This window comes from Ursus arctos, unplaced genomic scaffold (assembly GCF_023065955.2).
Source record: "Ursus arctos isolate Adak ecotype North America unplaced genomic scaffold, UrsArc2.0 scaffold_36, whole genome shotgun sequence".
Classification (NCBI taxonomy): domain Eukaryota; kingdom Metazoa; phylum Chordata; class Mammalia; order Carnivora; family Ursidae; genus Ursus; species Ursus arctos.
The window spans coordinates 8,627,498-8,650,384 of record NW_026623050.1 but is presented as its reverse complement, the minus strand read 5'-3'; the positions used below and the strand labels follow the sequence as shown (position 1 = coordinate 8,650,384).

The 22,887-nt window shown below is 52.8% G+C and overlaps 2 protein-coding genes across 22 annotated transcripts in view; one reads left to right on the top strand and one right to left on the bottom strand.

Annotated features, from left to right (window-relative positions):
• Positions 1 to 75: 75 nt before the first annotated feature.
• Positions 76 to 12,452, top strand: CDAN1 (codanin 1). 9 transcript variants are annotated; one of them, XR_008957120.1, is made up of 28 exons: positions 76 to 171; positions 398 to 888; positions 1,121 to 1,327; positions 1,523 to 1,692; positions 1,825 to 1,938; positions 2,023 to 2,101; positions 2,483 to 2,603; positions 2,761 to 2,870; positions 3,327 to 3,416; positions 4,084 to 4,159; positions 4,706 to 4,911; positions 5,221 to 5,341; positions 5,476 to 5,622; positions 5,731 to 5,897; positions 6,247 to 6,334; positions 6,560 to 6,649; positions 6,813 to 6,867; positions 7,091 to 7,227; positions 7,310 to 7,413; positions 7,661 to 7,819; positions 8,203 to 8,266; positions 8,460 to 8,538; positions 8,706 to 8,854; positions 10,014 to 10,121; positions 10,250 to 10,313; positions 10,481 to 10,662; positions 10,858 to 11,018; positions 11,654 to 11,757. XR_008957120.1 is itself a non-coding variant. In XM_026479911.4 (28 exons), exons 1-28 carry the CDS (start codon positions 82 to 84, stop codon positions 11,777 to 11,779), a joined length of 3,699 nt encoding a protein of 1,232 aa, XP_026335696.1. In that variant the 5' UTR covers positions 76 to 81; the 3' UTR covers positions 11,780 to 12,452. The 9 variants fall into 9 exon arrangements, 7 of the variants coding, with proteins under 7 accessions (XP_026335696.1, XP_057162256.1, XP_026335695.1 ...); XR_008957121.1 differs by having other exon boundaries at positions 11,624 to 11,721; XM_026479911.4 differs by having other exon boundaries at positions 1,124 to 1,327; positions 10,911 to 11,018; positions 11,654 to 12,452.
• A 1,817-nt stretch (positions 12,453 to 14,269) lies between these two features.
• STARD9 (StAR related lipid transfer domain containing 9) overlaps positions 14,270 to 22,887 on the bottom strand; it is a 124,247-nt gene continuing 115,629 nt past the window's right edge. For 5 of the 13 annotated variants that reach the window (XM_026479906.4, XM_044392497.3, XM_044392499.3 and 2 more), the window contains 7 exons: positions 17,950 to 18,067; positions 17,640 to 17,761; positions 17,353 to 17,417; positions 16,978 to 17,180; positions 16,668 to 16,747; positions 16,326 to 16,484; positions 14,270 to 15,783 (listed from right to left, as the gene is read on the bottom strand). In XM_026479906.4, the coding sequence (XP_026335691.2) occupies positions 15,682 to 15,783; positions 16,326 to 16,484; positions 16,668 to 16,747; positions 16,978 to 17,180; positions 17,353 to 17,417; positions 17,640 to 17,761; positions 17,950 to 18,067 (849 nt within the window). In that variant the 3' untranslated portion in view covers positions 14,270 to 15,681. Of the gene's footprint in view, positions 15,784 to 16,325; positions 16,485 to 16,667; positions 16,748 to 16,977; positions 17,181 to 17,352; positions 17,418 to 17,639; positions 17,762 to 17,949; positions 18,963 to 22,887 lie in introns of those variants that run through there. The other 8 variants (XR_008957117.1, XR_006412071.3, XM_044392501.3 and 5 more) reach the window with 6 other exon arrangements.

Genomic DNA, 22,887 nt, shown 5'->3' with positions numbered 1-22,887 from the left:
TCCGCGGGCCGGCCCCGCCCCTCCCAGGCCGCCCGTGGCGCGCCGGCGCCTGCGCAATTGTCTTCAAGCGCCCGGACCGGGATGGCGGCCGTTTTGGAGTCGCTGCTGCGAGAGGAGGTGTCGGTCGCAGCGGCCGTGCGGTGGATCGCGCGCAGCGCCCAGAGTTCGGAGGTAACAGCGCCTGCACGCCCCCAGGCCTGACCCGAATCTGCTTTCCGCGGGAGATAGCACCCTTCCCGTCCCTTTTCTCTCGGGTGCCTGGCTGTCAGCCCGGGCCGAGTGCGCTCCAACGAGGGGCCGCTGCCCGGGCCGCCCGCCTCAGCGCGCCCTGCGGTCCCGGTGCTCGTGGCGCCGAGCTGGCCGCTGACCCTCTCGTCCCTCGTCGCTTCTCCCTCAGGATGACCCCGGGGAGGTGGCCGCGCTGAGCTCCCTCCGGCCACTGCGGAAGGAATTCGTGCCGTTCCTGCTGAACTTCCTGAGGGAGCAGAGCAGCCGCGTCCTCCCGCAGGGCCCCCCAACCCCCGCCAAGGCCCCGGGCTCCTCGGCAGCTCTGCCAGGGAGGCCGGGGGGCCCGCAGCGGGGCGGTCGCGGGGCGCGCAGCCAGCTCTTCCCTCCGACCGAGCCTTCGAGCGCCGCCGCCGCCGAGGCCCCTTCGGCCCGCCGCGGGGGCAGGAGGCGGGGCCCGGGGCCCGGCCGCGAGCGGGGAGGCCGCGGCCCTGGGGGCCTGGAGGAGGGGGTCGGCGGAGAGAGTCAGCCTTGGGCCGGGGGCCGGAGGCCCAGGGGCTCTGGCAGCCCTGGCAGCCCCAGCCTCGCGCGCTCTGATCCACCAAACCTCAGCAACCTGGAGGAGTTCCCTCCCGTAGGCTCGGTTCCCCCCGGCCCTGCAGGGTGAGAATCAATCCCTCACCCACAAGCGGGGTGGCACGAAGGCTGCGCGAGGGGAGTCAGGAAATTAGGGCCGGCGCTCCCAGCTGAGCGTGGGAATGGCCAGAAGGTTGGGGGTGAGATAACCGCAGTAGTGAGAGGGGCGTTTTGCAAGCACCCCCCCCCCCCGCCCTTGAGGTGGTGGAGGAGGACATGTTTGAAGATTGGAATTTGAGAAAAACCTGTGGCTACTTAGCAGGACGAAGCCTTCACGCAGGATCAACCCAACTCCAGTGAGCGAAGAGCGGTCACTCTCCAAGCCCAAGACCTGCTTCACTTCACCCCCAATCAACTGTGTCCCCAGTTCCCAACCCTCAGTCTTGGACACTAGCCCTTGGGGCCACGGCCTTCCCCCAGGGTGCAGAAGTCTGCAAGAGGAGCGGGAGATGCTCAGGAAGGAGCGGTATGACCTTGCCACTCCCTCGTTTGTCAGCTTCCTCCCACTGGGGGATCTGAAGGGCTTTTCTCTGAGATTGGTTTGCCCCCAGGAGCCCTGGGTCTGTTTCCTGGGCTGTAGATATGTGCTCTGAAGGAACCGGAGTGTGGCTGTGGAGGGGAAGCTAGGAGAACTGCTCATGACATCTCTCTGTCCCCATAGCTCTAAGCAGCTGCAGCAGTCACCTACTCCCGCCTGTCCCACCTCAGAATCGGGCTCTCCCCTCCCCAGCCGGACAGGAAACCTGACAGCTGAACCCGCTGATCCTGCCAGAGTGTCTTCCCGCCAGCGCCTGGAGCTGATAGCCCTCATCTACTCCTCATGCATTGCCGGTGGGTGAGAGCGAAGGGTGCTGGAGTGGAGATGCTTGCGGAGCTGCGGGGTAGGAGAAATGGTAAGGTATGCGAAACTGAGCCTTGGTGCCAAATGGCGCCCGACACCCTGGGGTTTCTTTTTATATCCAGAGAACCTGGTACCAAACCTCTTCTTGGAGCTTTTCTTCGTCCTTCAGCTCCTAACTGCTCGGAGGATGGTGACCACCAAGGACAGTGACCTTGAACCGACTCCAGGAGCACCAGGTAGGTGGGCGCCAGCCTCGTTTTGGGAAATGAGGTCTGGAGATGGAACAGTTCTTAACTGACAGCTTGGAACTGTCCTTCTAGATTCCCTGGAAAGCCCGCTGTTCCAGAGTGTCCACGATTGCGTCTTCTTCGCAGTACAGGTTTTGGAGCATCAGTTTCGGTGAGTTTCCCCGGCTGAGGCATGTAAGCCTTAGTCCCACCGTCCACTTACTTCTCTGGCCACTTGGGGTGAGTGCTTGTGCTTCACACAGGTGCAGTGACCCTGGGCCTCTTTCCACACGTATCCTGTCATTTTGTGTCAAGGCTATGAATTTAACCCCTGAAAGAATCAAATTGCTCCCTGTGGTCTTGGCATCTGCCCTTTGGGTTTGTGTCTGATGTTTCCCTGCTTCGTAGGTCTCTTTCCTGCCCCCTTGCCTCCAGCATCTCAAATGCTCAGCCCACGGCTTTGCCTGACGTACCTGCTCCATGTTCCAGATCGTGTTCTCTGCAGCATGTAGGTGCTTCCCATTCTCAGCCATACGCGCTCTCGTCCCTGTAGGGTTCTTTCCTACCTGGACAAAGGGACCTTGAAGCTGTTGGCTGAGAACGAGCGGCTGCTGTGCTTCTCACCGGCTCTGCAAGGCCGCCTCCGAGCTGCCTATGAGGGCAGTGTTGCCAAGGTGGGGAGCCCACCTTTCCCAGCCTCATACTTGAGGCAGCCCCGTGCACACCACTCGAGTGTCACGTGGCCTAACTCCGGGCAGGAATGCAGGGGGGGACGTTTTCTGAGCATGACCTGTGAGGGTTTCAGTCCCTAATGTCACTGCCCTATTTTAGGTCTCTCTGGCGATGCCACCCTCTGCTCAAGCTGTCTCCTTTCAGCCAGAAACAGACAATCGTGCCAACTTCTCCAGTGACCGAGCCTTTCATACTTTTAAAAAACAGAGGTGATAAGAAAAGGGAACTTTTGGGAGGGAACGAGGCGGCATTTTCTCTGGGACAGGCAGCCTGTGTTGTTCTCATAGAAACTAGGAGTTTGGCACTCAGAGGTGGTAGTTGAGCACCCCTGGGCCCTTCCTTCCAACCATCAGAATGGCCGTGTACCTTCATTCTGTTTCCTGCCGTGGACTTGAACCTCCGACCTTAGCAGCCTTCTCACAGGTGTATGACTTTAGTCACAGGGTTCTCCAAGAGACAACCAGATTTTGCTACGCACCGGGGTCTGTGGGGTGTGTGTGACGCTGCTGCTGGGTCTGCAGCATTGTCATCTAGAGAACTTCGGAGAGGATAAGGAACGGGGCTGCGGGCAGTCGTCCTCCACTCCTCTGAGCTAGAGGGGGCACTCCTGGGAGTCGGTGAGGTCAGCTGTGCCTCGGCTGATCAGGCATTGTTGTGTCTGTCAGGGATGTGTTTTTCGAGGTGCTTCGAGAGTGGGAAGATCGGCATGAGGAGCCTGGCTGGGATTTTGAGAAGGGCTTGGGCAGCAGGATCAGGTAGGTGCTCCCACGCTGGTCACCTGTCTCTCTCGATGCTGGCAATGAGCAGCTTAGTGGTGCTCCGGTAGCTGCTGGGAGGAGGGCTCTTTCCCGCTCCGAGCCCACAGAGGTTACCTTCTGTGCTTCTTAATCTCTAGTGATTGGCAGCTTTGCCCCTACTCAAAAGGGATTTGTTTGGCCAGCTTTTTGCACTCAGACGTGACCCAGACTTGTTCTGTGATGGCGAATGCTTAGATAAGTGCAAAGCCCTTTCTCCAGATTGCTTGAAGGCAGATTGGCCCAAGTCACTGGATAGACCCTTTCCAACCTCCATTTTCTCTGTCATTTGGTTCAGCAGTTCTGAGAACTTTGCATAACCGAATACCCTCTATCCAGGGATCTACCTTCCACTTGGGTCATTGAAACTCACCGGAGCCCAGTGTAGACTGAAGATGAGAGGGGTGGTATTATTTCTTGTTGGGTTAAGTGTATCTCTAGCCTTGAGGGATCTTGGTGCTGAGGAAGGTGTCCCTTACCTTCCTGTATCCTTGTGCTGGCCAGCTCTGGCCGAGGTCTGCTCGGGCCCCTGGTAAAAGATGGTAAAGCCCAAGGACTGGCTCGTTCTCTCCGATTTCTGCCCCCTTCCTGCTTCCCTCACATTCTGTTCCTGCCTCTTACGCCTCAGAGCCATGATGGGTCAACTCTCTGCAGCCTGCAGCCACAGCCACTTTGTTCGGCTTTTCCAGAAACAACTTCTCCAGGTAATAGCCCCAGCAGGAGATTGCAGTGGACAGTAGGTATTAAAGGCAGCCAAGCAGTGGCTGGCACTTTGGGATGGGGTGGACAGCCAGGCAGGTCCTGGGCTAGAGTTGGAACAGGAGTTCTGCTCTTTGGGGGTGGGGAGTGGCCAAAATGCAGGCAGCCAGAGAGGAGCCAGAGCCCTCTGTCACGTGCCCTGCACCCGCTGCCTCCGTGGGCCTCCTCGCACACCCTGCATGCCCTGGCTTCCTTCAGTCTCTCACTACTTCCTTGCCCTCGATTTGTGCTGTGGTAGAGAGAGCACTGGTGTAGGACTCGAGCCTGATTTCAAATCCTAGCTCTGGGACCCGAGGCAAATGTTTCACATTGCAGTTTTAGGTTCTTCACCTGTAAAACAGTATCATCCCTACCTTGAAGAACAGATCTGTGGCACCTGATACAGGGTTGGCATTCCATAAATGTTCATGACTTCCACCCGATTTTGTTCAGTCCTTCTTTCTGGAAAAACTTACCGGTTTTTTATTCGTTGTCTCTTTCCGCCGCCCCAGATGTGTCAGAGTCCTGGTGGCCCTGGGTGCACTGTCTTGGGGGAGGCCCCGGATGTGTTAAGTATGCTTGGAGCTGACAAGCTGGGGCGGTTACGGCGCCTACAGGAAAGGCTTGTGGCCCCTCAGAGCAGCGGCGGACCCTGCCCACCCCCCACCTTCCCAGGCTGTCAGGGCTTCTTCAGGGACTTCATCCTGAGCGCCAGCAGGTAAAGGTCCCCTGTGTCTTGCAGGGAGTGGGGCCGGAGCCAGGAGAGGTTTGTCCTAGAAGGGCAACAGTTGTGTCTCCTTGCCTGGAGTATAAGAGGGTGGGACTGGGCGGTGGCCAGGCTCCTTCCAGCTCACACTTCCTGCCTCCGTTTCCCTTCTCATTCTTTCACTCACATAGGTAACCTCACTGTTCCTTTGCTTCCCTCTCTACCCCACTATGCCTTTCTGTCTGTAGCACCTCTTCTTTTTTCTGGTTCTTTCTACACCTCTGCCAGTGTCTTTTTTTTTTCCCTCTCTCTCCTTCCTAGCTTCCAGTTTAATCAGCATCTCATGGACAGTCTGAGTTTGAAGATCCGGGAGCTCAACAGCCTTGCCCTGCCCCAACCTGAGCCTAGCGACGAAGATGGGGAGTCAGACGTGGACTGGCAGGTTAGAAGGCAGAATGAGGCAGAGGAAGGGTTCTGACCTAGGAGGGAAAGGCTGTTCTCAAGAACTTTGTAACAGATCGGAATTATTCTAGAATCCTTGTGCTTAGGACCTTTTACTTCCCTGATCATTTGCAGGGTGAACGGAGGCAGTTTGCCATGGTGCTGCTCAGCTTGAGGCTTCTGGCTAAATTCCTGGGCTTCGTGGCTTTCCTGCCATACCGGGGGCCCGAGCCGCCCCCCACCCGTGAACTCCAGGACTCCATTCTGGCCCTGAGGAGCCAGGTGAATGGGGGCTCTGGTAAGGAGGGCTGGGAGGGGCCCCAGAGCCCTGGAGTTAGGGAGCATGTCCGGCCCCTGGCCTCGCCCCCTGACCGAGCCCTGCCCCGCCAGGTGCCCCCGGCCCTGGACGTGCGGGCTCTGCTGCAGCAGGGGCTGCGGGCCCGCCGAGCCGTGCTCACTGTGCCCTGGCTGGTGGAATTCCTTTCCCTCGCCGACCACATCGTGCCCCTGCTGGACTATTACCGCAGCATCTTCACGGTCCTGCTGCACCTACACCGGTGAGTGCAGCGACGGCCGGGCTGGAGCCGAGGGCGCGGGCGCGCCGCCGAGGCTGCTGTCAGTGAGGAGGGCCGGTGGCCTGTGCTGCCTGCGTGGCGGCACCATAGCCGTGGCCGACCCCCAGCGGATGTGCAGGATGGGGTCCACGGCAGACTGCGGGCGGTTCTTGCACGTTGGCCCTCTTTTATTCCTCTTGTGGCCCAGCTGAGGGAGTACAGATCTGGGAAAGGGTGGTGAGATTCTGCATGACAGCCGTCCCCTTTTGGTCTGCTTTTGAGAATTACCTTCCCGGGGATAGCTTTCTTTTACTCCATTCCATTTCTTTTTTGGCACAAATGTACCTGTTAGGAGCTTGGTCTTGTCAAAGGAAAGCGAAGGGGAGATGTGTTTCCTGAACAAGTTGTTGCTGCTTGCTGTCCTGGGCTGGCTTTTCCAGGTTGGTAGGGTGAGGGAAGATCTAGATTGGGGTAGGGAGGCAGCCACTGTGGCGGGAGAATGTCTGAGTCTGAACCGGGTCAGGGCCAGAAGGTGGAGGTTTAGAGAGGGTATGGGAATCACCATGGTTTCGGAGGAATGTTGCTTTGCTCCTGGAACCGCAAGGTCTGTGTGTTGAATGTCTATAGTGCTGACTGGAGCTTGCACTGCCCTGATCTTTTGTCAGATTCCTACAGTCCCTGAGGACCTGTTCTTCCTGGAAGAGGGTCAGTTGAATGCCTTGGAGGTGGATACAGTAGCTTTAGATCATGGGTTGGTAAGTGTTGGGATCTGGCCAGAGCCATGGGGGTGGCAGGAACAGAGGAGGCAGGCAGGCTGGGAGTTCCTTGAGTAACTGTCTTCCCCACGTGTCCCATTTCTGGCATAGTGGGCAGGAAGAGAAACTGGCCTACCTAACTCTGCTCTGTTCTCTCTCCCAGGATGGCATGCCTGTGGTGGACCAGCACCTGCTATATACCTGCTGCCCCTATATCGGTGAGGACACTGACCCTCCGCCACCCAGGGTCCTCGCTCCTTGGCCTGTCCCTTCATGAGTACCCAACAGGCATCCTGTAGGCCTAACACCTTAATACGTTGTTCTCTTCTTAGGCATTCCCCGGGTGCCTCAGCCTCTTTACTCCACAAACATTTAAAGTCTGAGATGCCTGGGAGGGTATGGGTGGCTCTGGAACTAAGCAGTTGGGCTTCCCCAATGCAGGAGAGCTCCGAAAACTGCTCGCATCATGGGTGTCAGGCAGCAGTGGCCGGAGTGGGGGCTTTGTGAGGAAGATCACTCCCACCACCACCACCACTGGCCTTGGAGCCCAGCCCCCCCGGGCCACCCAAGGGCTGCAGGTAAGGGGCAGGGTAGAGGCAGGGGGCGCCCGGCGGGGAAGAGAAAGGAAACTCCTCACGCACTGTTCCCTCCTCCCCACAGGCACAGCTGGCCCAAGCCTTTTTCCACAACCAGCCACCTTCCCTGCGCAGGACTGTGGAGTTTGTGGCAGAGAGAATCGGCTCGAACTGTGTCAAACACATCAAGTGAGCGTGGGTTGAGAGGGTTGGGAAGGCAGACGTGGAGGGTGCCAGGCTCGTTCCCTTACATTTCCCCCTTTTAAATCTAACGCCGTGTTGCCAATCTGAGGCAAGTTAGCTCAAGGTGAAGGATGTGATGGGGAGGCTCAAACTGCTAACGTCCTTTGTAGCTCTGACCAGATTTCCTTGAATTCATAGCCCTTTCTGATTCAGCCCCCTCAACTACCTCCAAGCCTTTCTGTCCCTACTGCAGGGCCACGCTGGTGGCAGATCTGGTGCGCCAGGCAGAGTCGCTTCTTCAAGAGCAGCTGGTGACACAGGGACAGGACGGGGGAGATCCAGCCCAGCTGTTGGAGATCTTGTGTTCCCAGCTGTGCCCCCACGGGGCGCAGGCATTGACCCGGGGGCGGGAGTAAGAGATGCTGGTCTACTTGGACTCTCGTCCCCACTCTCAGCTGTTCTTTTTCTGGCTTTTTCACACTCCTCTCCTTTATTCCATGATGCTCTCCAAACCTCCCTTTTTCTTTTACTTCCTCCGTAGGCTTCTATCTTGGGCTTTAGGACCCAAAGTCTGAAGTTGAGTTTGGAAGAGTGGGGGGTTGGGTGTCCCATTCCTCCCAGCATCGGGGATCAGGGGTGGGCCCAGGGCTGCCAGTGCTTCCCTTCCCACCCCCATCCCCACCCTCCGCAAGGCAGAGCCCTCCTGGCTCAGGTGATGGGTGCCCTTGGCCTTGCCTTCTGGGAGCCAGGCTGAAATCTCCAGCCATCACTGACTGACAGCCTGTCTCCTTTCAGGTTCTGTCAGAAGAAGAGCCCTGGGGCCATACGGGCACTGCTTCCTGAGGAGACCCCAGCAGCTGTAAGTAGGGAGGAGGCCGAGAGCCAGCAGACTAATGTCTGGTGGTGGGAGAGGTGAGCCTCGGGCCATGTTTTGCACACGGTGACCGTGAGGCTGCTGGTGGTGGGTTGGTCCTGGCCTTGGGAGCGCCTTGCATGTTCATGTCGTCCCCATGTCTCCCTGGGCCCGACGCTGCAGTTCTTTTGGGTCACAGGTTCTAAGCAGCGCAGAGAACATTGCTGTGGGGCTTGCAACAGAGAAAGCCTGTGCTTGGTTGTCAGCCAACATCACAGGTAAGGTCCGGGCCAGGGGAGGGCTGGCCAGGTTCTTCCAAAGTGGACTGGCAGAAAGCTCAAGGCCCTTGGGGGAGATGGGACACCACCAGGCAGCTGGAAACGGTGCCAGGCATGGGTTGGCATGATGTTACTGACCCCTTTTCTGTTCTCCCTTTGACCTGCAGCACTGATCAGGAGAGAGGTGAAGGCGGCAGTGAGTCGCACACTTCGAGCCCAGGGTCCCGAAGCAGCTGCCCGGGGGGAGCGGAGGGGCTGCTCCCGAGCCTGTGAGCACCACGCTCCCCTCCCCTCCCACCTCATCTCCGAGATCAAAGTACACAGCTCCCCTCCTCCCTGCGCCCCTCCCCTCTCCCTGCTCTTTTCCTGGTCTCCCTCCTTCCTCGCGTCCTGCTGCAGTGTTTCATGTAGCCGCTTTCTGTGTTGTGCAGCTAGTCCGGTGTCCGTCATGACTGAATGGGGTTCAGTGGGGCAGAGCTGAACTGAATGGTTTTTCTCATTGCTCTTCCTGGATTCCTGGTACCTGAGTCACCCAAGAGGGGAAGAGGGCAGATGGGAAAGTTGGAGGGGCTGCATAGTACACAGATGGCGATGGGAGCCTGGTCACGAGGGGCTGCCTGGTGTTACCGGTAGGAAAGTCTCTTAAGTGGCGGTTACCTGCTTTGGGGATCGGATTTCAGAACTGTTCTCTAGTGGGAGGTGATGCTTATTTAGTTACAGGCGATACCATTGCTCTTGATTTGAAAAATTTAGAGCCTGTCTAGAGTAGGGGTCAGCAAACAGCCCATGGGCCAAATCCATCATGCTGCTGGTTAGCATAGAGCCACACAGCCACACGTGTTCATTTATGAATTGTCTCGGGCTGTTGTGCTACAGCGGCAGGGGTGAGTCGTTGCGGCAGAGACGTCACAGCCTGCAGAGCCTCAACTCTTTACTGCTTGCTGCGGCCAAAGGTTAGGACTAGGGCTGAAGAGGCATGACTAGAGATGGAGTGTTTCCAGGAGGGAGAAGAAAAGGCTGAGTGGCCATTAGCTACTGGTTTTCTCTACTGAAACCGGACTCTCCCAAGAAGATGAACAGAGAAGTGCAAGAGAGAGAAAATGCACTGTGTATGGAGCAGGACAGCTCCCCTAAATGCTTCCAGAGTAAGATGCCCGCTGGGAATTGGCTAGGTTCAGCTTTGTCCCAAGACAAGGGACATCTCGAGCTCTCAGGCAACATGTTGTTCCTCAGCTGACCTGCTCCCTCTGTTCCTGTGTTGGCGTCCACGTGGTTGCTTCTCCCAGCTGTGCGGTCCCACCCGAGCCCCAGGTCTAAGGCACCTTGAACCCGCCACTTCATCCAGGGGCCCTGTCTTCCTTTTCCTTCTGCCCCTTTCCACTGGCTGATCCCTGTCCCAGGCCACGTTCTCTGTGGCCTCCTAGGTGCCGGCCAGGTATGCAGTCTCACTCTGTTTCCACCCCTGCTGTGTTCAGGATGTTCTGTCTTTGGCTGTGGGCCCCCGGGACCCCGAGGAGGGAGTCTCCCCAGACCATCTGGAGCAGCTCCTGGGCCAGCTGGGCCAGACACTGCAGTGCCGCCAGGTGAGCCGCAGCGGGACGCTCGGCTGGGTGTCCTTGTCCGGCGCCCACAAACCAGAGCTGCATCGGCTCGGGGCTGCTGCTCTAAGGATGGTGCTAATGCCCAGGGTCTCCCTGCCTCTTCCCCACAGTTCCTGTGCCCGCCTGCCGAGCAGCATCTGGCAAAGTGCTCTGTGGACTTAGCATCCCTCCTTGGTATGGCTTCTTTTCGTGACGTCACGCTCTTGCCGGATCCCCCAGATCTCAGGGCCGGGTACAAGCAAGATTAGACACACGGAGCTTTGTTCTCTTCTTCCTCCCAGGGGCCAGCTAGGGGACCCTACCTCCATCTCCTAAAGCTGGGCTTTCTTCTCTTCCCATAGTTGCAGACCACATCCCATTCCTCGGCCCCCCAGCACCACGTGGCCTAGAAAGAGGGCAGGCTCGAAGACTCCTGCATGTGCTGCTCTCCTTGTGGAAGAACGACTTTCAGGTGCCGGTTCCGCTGCAGCTGCTGCTGAGCCCGAGAAACGTGGGGCTTCTGGCAGACACTCGGCCAAGGGAGGTGAGCCGAGGGGTGGGGGTGGGGTGGGGGCTGGGGGCAGCCAGGCTCCGTAGCCCTCTGCAGTCCTGTTATTACCCCACCTCCGTGGGCGGGGTTCCTTTACTCCACCTTTTCTAGCAGCGGTGCTCAGTTCCTTTGACACGCCGGCATGGGCTCCAGGCGGCCTCTGCGGCAGTTTTCTCTCCTTTGTATCAGTCAGGGTTGCCGTGCGGTCTGAGCCACCCTGACCTCCTCCGTGTGTGTTGCAGTGGGACCTGTTGCTCTTCTTGCTCCGGGAGCTGGTAGAGAAAGGGCTCATGGGACGGACAGAGATAGAGGCCTGCCTGGGCAGCCTCCGTGACGCCCAGTGGCCAAAGGTAAGGAGTCCTCATCTCCTCATACCTGGATGGAGAACAGGTGTCATATGCCCTTTTATCCTGAAATGAGGCAAGTGCCGGGGCCCAGGCATTCTTAGGCTCTTCCCAAAGCTCAGTGCATTTTGTCAGGTATCTGCAGGACCGCCCTGAAATGGCATGGCTGTTCTGGAGGGCTTTTTTCACATTTGAGTGGCTGTTGTATGAAAGACCGTGTCAGTGGAGGGAGAGAAGGGGTGGGTAGTTGGCAAGCAGCGTGGCATGGTGAGTGAGTAGGAGTTTTTAAAATCAGAATAACCTAGATTTTAATCTCAGCTGGTACTTACTGTTATTGTGATCTAGGGCAGGATGATTTATACCTCCTACGGTTTGTCAAGATGAAACGTGGTGGTACTCATTCCATGGTTGAGTCCCCTGTCAGATTTCACTCTCCCTGCTGGAACTTGAGCATCCCAGAGTACTCCTGGAAAAGGGGTCACGTCCATCTCAGTGTAGAGAGAGAAGGCAGAAGGGAGAAAATAAGGTGGTCTACTCACTGGTTAGCTAGGGCTTGATGTTGGGGACTGACTTTTAGTAGAAAGGACGTACCATCCAGAATTATGTGTCAGTGTTGTCTGTCGTCTTTCTGCTTATTCCAGGACTTCTCTGAAGAATTAGCGACACTGTTCCACCTGTTTCTAGCTGAGCCTCACATGCCAGAACCCCAGCTAAGAGCTTGTGAGCTGGTGCAAACAAACCGGGGAACTGTGCTGGCCCAGAGCTAGGGCCGGGGAGTGGCCGTGCCTTGGGTGTCTGACCGGAACCCCAGAACCCCGGCTGACTATGCCTCAGGAGGAGGCCCTGCGCCCCCCTCCGAGTGCTCACTGCAGACTCTTGCTGAGGAGGGAGTAGCTGAGTCTGTAGTCAGGCCTCCTGCTTACATGTGAAGGAAGTGGGGGGCTGCCTGGCATCCCACCAACTGCAGGCTCACCACCCAAAGTCCTAGAGGAAGGAGGAGGGTTTGCCTGATTCAGGATTATGATGGCAAAGCCTAGAGACTCCAGTCCTGGAGCAGAAGAGTTGGCATTTATTACTTGGATTATTAAATGATACGTGTGGGCTTGACGACACAGGACTTGAGCCCCATTTGCTGCTACCCCAGCATCCCTTAAACCTTCATGGTTTGGAAATCATGACAGAGGCAAGTGACTTCTGCTTAACTTGTGGGTAAAGTTCAAACATGAATCTTGACATTTTCTTACCACCAGGAGCTGGGCTGCCTGCCATCTCCTTAAAAATGCACAATACATGAGGTGGGGCTGACCTGCCAGAAACCCAGCTTCTACGCTGCACCTTCTCTGCCTTCAGCCCTGTGCGGGTACTCTCAGCCGTAGCTCCGTCCAGGGGCCAGGCACAGGGCAGAACATTAGAGCTTTTCAAAATAAACTGTTTTCTTTATCAAGGGCTTCCTGTCTAGTTCTTTTCACCTGACTCTTCCCTTTAGCAGGCTGCAGAGTCCCCAGTGGGCTTGAAGGTGGGCACTGACTGACAGGGTAGAGCTGTACTAATGGCCTGGCCACTTAGCGATGCCTAAATGTTCCATCATGTCAAGAGCCCGGGGCCCTGCTAACTCCTTGCCAATAGTAGTGACTTCTGTACAACTCCCTTCAAGGTTAATATGCAAAGTTTTCACTCACCAGCTACTCTAACGAACTAGATGGCAGGGCAGCTCTCGTTACACTTGTTTTTTTAGGGCTGAGGGTGTGTGAGTTGGCTCATAAGTATTCTGTGTGTCTCTAACTGGTCATTGATTTTGACTACAAAGCACTACCTTGGTAATGTGCATGAAGTTCGCTCCTAATAAAATTCATGGTCTTTCTGCATCAGCAGTGCATACGGAGAGGTTCAGGCTGTGCTGGAGGAAGGAGACGGTACTCCGGGAACCCTCTGCAGTGTCTTGCAAAACTCCTGTCTGTGCATCCGTGTGTATTTCCTGGGGGAAAGTGCACAGCTATCAAAGAGGCCGACCCAAGGAAGCCTGCTGTGGCACCTTAGGAAGCTGGTGGGAAGTCCTTACTAGTGGCCAGTGTCACAGAAAGATCCCTCTGTCACCACCTTGTCCCAGTGCTTTCCCTCCCCCCCCCCCAGGTGCTCCTTTCACAGGTTTTGGCAGTTGAACCTTCCTTTCATAATCTCTTCATTGTTAAAGGCCTTTATCTTTGTCCTTTAAATCAATTTTATACTACAGCAAATTCAGGAAGTGCCGAATGCCTGGGAACCAAAATAGTTCTAAGAAGGGTTCTGTGTGCCCACTAGGTGTGGCCGAAAGCAAGCACTGCCCTCAGAAGCTGAGCCCCGAGGTAAGAAACTGCCTCTTCAGCTGGGGCAGCTCCCCATGGATGGGACAGGTGGATGGGGCCCAGAGGCAAGCCCAAAGCCCCACAGATTCTGGGTTCGAGCCCACTCAGTTCAATGTAGCACGGGCCCAATTCGGGAAACTAGGCCTGTGTGAACCATAAAGGCCCACTCTCTAGGCAGTAAGATATCACGAACAGGCAGCTGATGAACTAGTGAACGAATTAGGTCCCTTTCTATGTATCAGCTCCCTACGAATTGTCTAAAACAGTGGTTTTCAAAGTGTGGCCCCCCAGCAGCCTCAGGATCACCTAGGACTTCTCAGAAATACAACTATGGTGGCCCCTCTCCAGGCCCACTCATTCAGGAACTCTGATATGTAACAAGTTCTCCAGGCGATTCTGATGAAGTCTGAGAGCCACCCATTGAAACCAAAATTTGACTTTCTCATGATCATTTAGAGCTGGGTCCCTGGACTATCTTGAATACAAAATCAGCCTCAGCTAATATTCCTTAGATTGCCAACTCTGGCCAGGTGTATGGCTCTCACAGGGGATAGGGTCACCTCTGAGCAACCCATATGCTCACATTCCCATTGCCGGCCCAACCCAGAAGCCCAGAGGTGCTCACCTGTTGAAGAGCTTCCTTCCGGGGGGTTGTGGTCGCTGTTGTGTGGCAGTGACTGATCTGGTGTCCTCTCTCACATGCATATCTGGGCTACAGCTGGCTACAGCTGGGCAACTGATAGGGCTTCTGTTCACAAGCAAAGTCTTGCTGAGCCCCTGGGAAGAACTAAGTATATTCGTGTGAACCGTATAGTTTGAAACTGGGCCGTAAGCAGTTGTTGCCATCATCTCCAGGCTAAATTCTGAGCTCAAATGATAGTCTTCACTAAATGAAAGGACACCATGGACTTCTAATTTACAAGTGTTCTGACTTTTTCAATCAATAGTCTTTTAAGAGATTTATATGAAAAGATATGGGAGTACATAAATAGGGTGTTAAATATACCAAAAAAATAACCAGAAAAATACATTTAAAAGCAATTTAAAAAGTCTTCAATCTTACATAAGTAACGATCTGAGGTAAGAGAAAAAAAAAATCCTGCGAACACTTCTAAAGAAATCTCTGTGCTGTACCATACAGAAACTGACCTTTTCACCACGTCTTTTCAAACCCCGTATGGTCACCCTCTTCCACCAAAGACTGTGGGCACCAGAATGGAAGCTGGGACTCCCTCCCACCCCAACCACTTCCATATAACCATACAGAGTACTCAAAGCTTAAGTTCAGCCAGGCTGAGGTACAAGAAAACTGAGCCCATTCCCCATCCCCTCCTCGAATAGCACATCCTACCCCAGCGGCATGGATGCTCAAGAGACCACTGAAGACTGGCGCCAAGGCTCTGAGGAAGGTGAGGAACGGAACTGAGTTTCCTCCTAACGAATCACGTACTTCATCTAGGAGTTCTAGTGTCTTTGCTTCAGTCTTCAAAAAGCAGCTTTTCAGCTTTTTGAAATTCCTCTTGCCCTGTCAGCAGCCAACATCTGGGTGTCCACCCCCACCCCTCCTCAAAGAGCTAGATTCCCCTCCTTGACCCCAAATCTGCCCAACCCGCTTCTACAGTGGTCTTCCCATTCTGAGCTCTGAAGTGATGGCTCCAAGACTGAGCATTGCTCAATACTCTGAATGAGGCAAAGACCCAAATGTCCTCTCCTGTGAGGGAAAGGAAGGGGGGAAAGCAAAAATTAATAAAGCATTTTGTAAAAACCCAAGGAGAAATTATTCTGAATCACTGTTGTGGTTTGTGCAGCTGTTTTTTTAAACCGTTTTTCTGGTTTGCTATTTTCCAATACTCCATTCCACAGTGGGGTTGAACGCTGGAGGCAGATTCCGAGCAATCCTGGCTAATGGCTGCTTGTTTCCCTCACTGCCCGATGGCTGGGTGGGAGCAAGGAAGCATGGTGCCAGAGTCCTGCCCTCTCCTGTTGTGCTGGCTGCGCCCAATCCTGGTCTTCGAGTAGCTTGTCTGCCACAGGGTCCCAGAGACAGGAAAGAAAGGTGAGAAGTCCAAAATGGTGAGTTGAGCTTCGTGTACTCTGGCCAGCCAGGGTCAGCAGCTTGGGTCCCCTCGCTCTGCAGTGGCGCCAGCTGTGACCCAAGTACTGATGGGGCTTTGCTGGCAACTCGGTCTGAGTGCTGTCTGCCTCGTTAGTCACAGCCAGTAGCCTCACCTCTCCTTGCATCCTGGTACAGAGTGACGAGAGCCACCCTAGTGTCACTGGCGCATCCTGGGCCTGCGTCTCTGAAGCACCATCTTGACGGTAAGATGCTAACTACCAAGGAAGGAAGCCAATCTGGCTATCACCAGCGGCTGCTGTTTGATGAAGGAGCTTAGGAGCTGAGGGGGGAAGCCGGGCGCACCAAGTTCTACCTGAAATTAAGCAGAGAGGGAAAAGTTAAAGGTGAACGGACCTGGGAGAACGTGCCAGGGCACCCGACAGGCACAAGGAGCCACCCAGGCTGTCGTGATGGGAAAAGCTCCTCTGTCTGTGGTTCCAGAGTTTACAGGCCTCTGGGCTCTGCTATTCAGATCCGGGCATGGGCATCCCCTCCCGCTGATGAAGGTCACGGTGGGGAACTGGGAGTAGAGAGGAAACAGACTGGGTCATGCTCACTGTGCTCTGCGGGGGCTGCTGCTCCTCCCTTGCCATGACTCCTCTGTCTCTGGAGGACACTGGCAACAGAGAGCCTAAAGGCCGCTGAGCTCTTTGGTGACTGAGCAACTCTGTCCCCCTCCTGCCTCAATTCCCCACTGACCACCCCCTTACTGTGAGCCAAGAAGCCCGAGTCTCCAGCTCTTGGGACACAGGGCCTGGGCACTGAAGGGTGTCGAGCAGCTAAAGAGAAAATTCCCACGGGGTGCGGGGGTCAAACCAAGGCATTCTGCACAGCCAGCCGCACAGGAAGGATCACCTGGGCCAAGTAGATGACTCTGGTGATCTCCTTTCCTTCCATGGTGATAGGCTGTAGGACCCAGGCACTGGGCAGGATCTCCCCTCGGACCATCTCCCTGCTGGGTCTTGGCATGGATGTGTCATAAACAGACTGAGCTGCCACGATAGACAGTTGCCCCTGGGGACAGAGAGTGATGGGTGTCAGACGGGGACAGGCTCCAGGGCAGCCAGCCTCTAAGCCATCCTCATGCCCGCCCAAACCTCCTTTGCCCAGAGGACCTGAGGCCAACGATGACTGCCTCTCACAGCACTCCAGCCCAAGTTCTGCCCACAGTATCTTTACCACCAGCAAGACAGGCACCTCTTTGGCTTCCACGCAGACGCAGCAGAAATCCCGCGGCTGCTTCAGGGCACACAGGGCGGTATCGCACACCAAGTATACTGGAGGGTCAGGAATGGGCCGAGTCAGGAGGTGTGTGGACGGACCGAGTCCTAAATCCTTCCCAGCCCAGAAGCACCCCCGATATCCCATCATTCTGCAACCTGACAGGCAGACCTAGCCTGAGCAATCCAGAGGTCATCTGAGTATCTGGCCTCTCAAGAAGGCTGCCTCCAACCCTGCTCCCTCTGTCCCCTGGCCACAGCCCACAGGAGGCCTTCCCCGGGCTCACCCAAGTTGATGCTGTTGGTCACTCGCTGATGCAGCCTTGCTGTCTGGATGGGCTTGTGGTACAGCGGCCACAGAGTAGGGTCACTCACAGCTGCCCACACGTGAGACAGTGGCTGGGACACCACACCTGCCCCCAGGAAGCCATGCCGAGTAGAAGAAAACACCTTGTAGTAAAGCTGGACCTCCTGCTCCTCACCCTGATAGCTGGGGAACACCAAGGGCAGGGAAGAGGAGGAAGAGGTAAACACTGGGCTCCAGGGTCAGAGAGTCGCAGCTCGGGGTGAGGGACTCAAGGAAGCCAGGGCAGAGAAGGGAAAGGAGAGAGGACGAGCAGGACAACAGCAGGCAGGACAGGACACTGCGCAGAGGCACTTACTTCCAGCCGGCCGCTGCCTGGCAGCTGAAGAGGTTGTGCAGATTGTCTGAGCAAGCAGCCATTACCTGCAGACACACCATCACAGCCCTGTTATCGGGCCCCGTACAAACCAGACCCTCGGATTAGGCACTCTGGCCCGCATGGACTGAATTCCCCATTTGTCAAGATGGAGAGCCCTCAGCAGCCTTGTGGGCCCTCATGCTCTGCTCTTTCCCTCTTTTCCCTTCCTCCCCACCCAGCACAGGTCTGAGCAAGGAACCATGGGGACAAGTGGAATAGTTCCTCACATCAGCAACAGAGAGGTCTACGATGTGCTTGGCCAAGTCCTGATAGGAGGAGGAGAAGCAGGTTCCCAGGCTGGATAGGCTGGACGGAGAACAGCAGCAGCTGCCCAGGGAGGTTCTGCGGCCTACAATGAACGGGCAGAGCCGTGAGACAGCAGGAGCAGCAGGCCTCAGAGCAGCAACAGCCTCCTGAGGGACAGTGACTTGGGGCTGATAACCTTAGGCTAGTGACTCCCTAGGATCTAGCAGACCTCAGCCCCCAAAGTCCCCAAACCAGGCAGGTAGCTATGTGCCCTCGCCCCCTTCCACTCACTGTAAGCTAAGCTCTTCCAGGTGGACCCGGCCAGACTCAGGTGACTGTTCCTCACTGTGGAACTGCCCCGAACATCCCCTATCCAGGAGTCACTGGAATCAGGCAAGTTTGTGTCCCCCTGCAGAAAAGAAGGTGCTCAGGATCAGGGCACAGGCAGATAAAGAGAAAAGCAGAGCACCAGAAAGCCTGTGCAGAATTATCTCCTCCGCCTCTGAACTATGCCAACAGTTTCCAACATAAAGGCTCAATCAAAAAGATCTTCCCCACTGGGATTACAGAAGGCTGGATGCCCCCAAAAAGTTGACGGCCACAGAAGCCAGTCCCTGGACAATCTCTCCTTGTACTTCAAGCCTCAGGCTCAACGACGGCTTGTAGGAGAGCTCCCCAAAGGGATCAGAACAAACGGAGCCTCAGAAGACCCAGCACAGAGCATCAGTGGGTGTTGTGGGGGCCTCTCTACCACTGTGGCAACAGGAATGAGGCCACGGCTAAAGCTGGGATTAGTGGGATAGCAAACAAAGCCCAAGTGGAAAGCAGGAGGGGGAGGAAAAGCTGTGGGCTGTGAGAAGCTTGACCCTTGGGCCTGACCTCCCAGAACCTCCGCACGCGCCACCCACCCGCCCCTCCATGCCGCATACAGCAGGTAAGCCAGAGGTGGAACCAGATGGGGATGATCCTCTGGATCTGCAGTATGTTCCTCCCACCTTTACCTCGCCTGCAACTCAAAGACATGACCCTGACTCCTGCTGGACCTAACAGGCACCATCCATCCCACCCCTATCATCAGTTCTTAACCTACTGCTACTGTAAAGACAAGAAGAGGTGAACACAGTTCTACCTCCACCCTTGACTCCATTCCTCCTGCTGCAACGTTACAAGTGATGTGTAGGCAGGTCCCTCTGTCTCAGACTGAGGTCTTGTGCCCTCTTCTTGGGAACTTTCCACTGCTGATCGTCTCCTTCTTCACCTGTTGCCTCTGCCTCACTCTCTTCGCTGCCTGCTTCCTAGGAGCACTGAAGCATGCAAAAACATCTCCCACCTTTAGAAACCTTCCTCACAGGGGTCTTTGCTCTCCCACCCACAGATATGCTTCTTGAAACAGCTGCCACCATTTGCCATCGCCCACGTTTCACTCCCTTCTGAACCCACTTGAACCTAGCATCTGCCTCACCACTCTGCCAGGCAGCAATCCCCCAGGTCCCTGTGACGTCCATGTGGCTGGATCTAATCAATGACTCCCAGTCCCCATCTTACTGAACCTCTCAGCCAGCCTCTCCCTTCCACTTGAGGCCTCGATTCCTGAGTTCCCAGGCTCCTGGTTCCGATCTCTGTGGGGCTCCTTCCCGGTTTCCTGTGTTAGCTCATCCTCCTCAAAAAAAAAACTGATATTCTGGCATTCTTTCAAGACTCGAGCCTACGCCCTCTCTTCTCCCTCAATAGTATACTCCCAGGGGATTCCATATTCCATCTGCTCCCACTGCAACACTGATGACTTCCAGAAATAAATATCCATGGACTGATCAATAAATATTGCTGAGACAAATGGCTGCCATGTGGAAAAAAAAGGTGACATCAGAGACCCATTTCATACATCATGTCAATATAAATTCTTCATGGTTTGTGGCTCAAAAATATATGGAGTGGAGGAACATTTATTATTACTACAAGAAAATATAAATTTTAAAAAATGATCTCATAGAGGGTATATGCCTTCCAAAACAGAGCACAAAATCCAGAAGCCATGAAACTAAAAACTGATGAACACTAGGCAACATAAAAGTAATGTTTTCCATGTAGTAATAAATACCATAAACAAAACAAAAACACACAAGTAGGCAAAAAACACTGGTATCTCAAATGACACAAAAGGGTAATTTTCTTACTGTAAAAAGGGCCTCCAAAACCAAAAAGACTAACAACCCATTCAAGAAGTGGACATAATACACAGCCCGGAGCAAAAGACACAGCGCTCTGAAGTGCTGGACAAGGCACTCGATCTCAGACACGAAGTACAGAACTGAACTGCAAACCAAAACTAAAATGAAGTATGTATTTTACACCTATCACCCTGGCGAAGACTGAAGGAAATAATCTTTAGCAGAGTGGTCAGGTATTATTTAAGAGTGTAAACTGGCATACTTTGGAAACGTTTACCATGTATTTTAAATTTAAAATGTACATATCCTTTGACCTAGCAAAGAATAGATGTTCTTGCATTGAAGTATAAAAGCAATAAACACACATTTTCAAAAACAAAGTGCCCATGAGCCTTTCTTGAAGAAATTACGGGGAGGAATTGCTAGGGTGCTCTGAAGAGTGCCGGCCAATCACCGGAAGTGAGCAAAGTCCATTTAATCCAGCATAAGAGCACCTTATGCATGCAAACATTATCAACAATGTAGAAATATTGTCACAAAAAGACAAGGCAGAAACACACTGATTTCCTCATGTTTTATCGCCAGGGTGAAAAGAAAACTGATAAATCCAGTAATAAAGACTATTTGAAGATATAAAAGTGATCATGAAAAGAATTTTTTAAAGACTTCCAGATTATCAGAAAAAAGACACACATATTCACCCTCAAAGCAGAGAACATACAGACCACATGATAAAACAAAAATTTTAGATGTCCACGGGAATATTCAACCAAAAGAGCCTCAACAAATTCAAAAAATAGAAATCACAATTCTCTGAAATCATACTCAAACACACAACAAACAAAAAAATTAATAGCAAAATCAGAAAACACAAGAGGCTTTCTACCAAAAAAGTTTTTAAAAAACTCTTTAACAACAATTGGATCAAGGAAGAAATACAAACTGGAATTGCAAAATCATTATAAAAATAGATAAAAATAATTTATGGGATATAACTAAAGCAGGGCTCAGGTAGAAATTGTTAGCTTTATTTTTTTTTAAGATTTTTATTTATTTATTCGACAGAGATAGAGACAGCCAGCGAGAGAGAGAACACAAGCAGGGGGAGTGGGAGAGGAAGAGGCAGGCTCATAGCGGAGGAGCCTGATGTGGGGCTCGATCCCATAACACTGGGATCACGCCCTGAGCCGAAGGCAGACGCTTAACTGCTGTGCCACCCAGGCGCCCCGAAATTGTTAGCTTTAAATATTTACACCAATGAAAAAATTATAAATGAATGCTATAACAACTATATACCAATAAATCAGATAACTTAGATGAAATGGACAAGTCACTAGAAAGACAGGAACTACCAAAATGGACTCAAGAAGAAACAGAATATCTGAACAGACATTTAAAAATATACTGAATTAGTAATCAAAAAAAATTCCCACAAAGAAAATTTCAAGATGAGATTAGCTTCATTAGGTTCAAATCTATCAAGCATTTAAAGAATTAACAACAATACTTCACAAATTCTTCCCAAAAACAGAAGAGGAGGAAATACTTCATAAGTCATTCTGTAAGTCCCTGACACAAAACCAAAGACACCACGGGTAAACTACAGATCAACATCCCTTATGCATATAGACCCACAAATCATCCACAAAATATTAGGAAGCCGAATCTAGCATCACAGAAAGAGGAATATACACATGACCAAGTATACACCATTCCTGGGATGTACCCCAGGAATACAAGCTTATTAGTTCAACATGCAAAAATCAATCACGTAATACACATGTTAATAAAGGAAAAAATCCACACTATCATCTCAGTAGATGCAGAAAAAATTCAACAGCTTTTCGTGATAAAAACACTCAATAAACTAGGACTGGAAGGGAGTTACCTCAACCTGATAAAGATTATCCATGAAAAACACCTAGTTAACATCATACTTAATGGTGAAAGGCTGGATGGTTTTCTCCTAACGTCAGAAACAAGGATGTATGCTCTCAAAGCACTTCTATTCAACATTGAACTGGAGATTCTGCTGGGGCAATTAGGCAAGAAAACAATAACAACAAAGGCAGATGCTATGAGCTGGTGTACAGAATAACCTAAGGAATCTGCTAAAAAACTATTAGAACACTTGAGTTCAGCAAGGGTACAGGAGACAAGACGAATATACAAAAATCAACTGTATTTCTGTAGAGCAGCAATGAACAAACTGAAAATGAAATTAAGAAAACAATTCCATTTGGGGCACCTGGGTAGCTCAGTTGCTTTAGCGTCTGACTCTTGATTTCGGCTCAGGTCACCATCTCAGGGTCGAGATGGAGCCCTGCATTGGGCTCTGTGCTCGGTTGGGAGCCTGCTGGGGATTCTCTCTCTCCGTCTGTTCCTCCCTTCCTCTCTCTCTCTCTCAAATAAATAAATCTTAAAAAAAAAATCCACTTATAATAGCATCAAAGGAATAAAATACTTAAGAATAAATTTAACAAAACAAATTCAAAACTCATACCCTGAAAACTATAAAACATTGTTGAAAGCAAAGAAGACCTGAATAAAAGGAAAGGTACCCCATGTTCATGGATCGAAAGACATTATCGTTAAGATTTATAGTATACCCCAAATTGACACAGAGGTTCATTGCACTCCAAATCCAAATACCACCTGACTTCTTTGCAGAAATTGATAAGCTGATCCCTAAAATTCACATGGAAGTTCAAGGGACACAGAACAGCCAAAAAATCTTGCAAAAGAACAAAGTTGGACACTTCCTGACTTCAAAATTTACTACAAAGCTACAGTAATCAAGACAGTGGTACTGGCATAAGAACAGACACATAATTCAATGCAATAAAATTCAGAGTCCAGAAATAAATCCATACATCAATGGTCAATTCATCTTCGACAAGGGTGCCAAGACAATTCAATGAGGGGAAACATTAGCTGTTTGAACAAATGGTTCTGGGACAACTAGAAATTCACATGCAAAAGAACAAAATTTGACCCCTAATTTTGGCTCACTATATACAAACATTAATTCAAAATGGATCCAAGACCTAAATATAAGAAC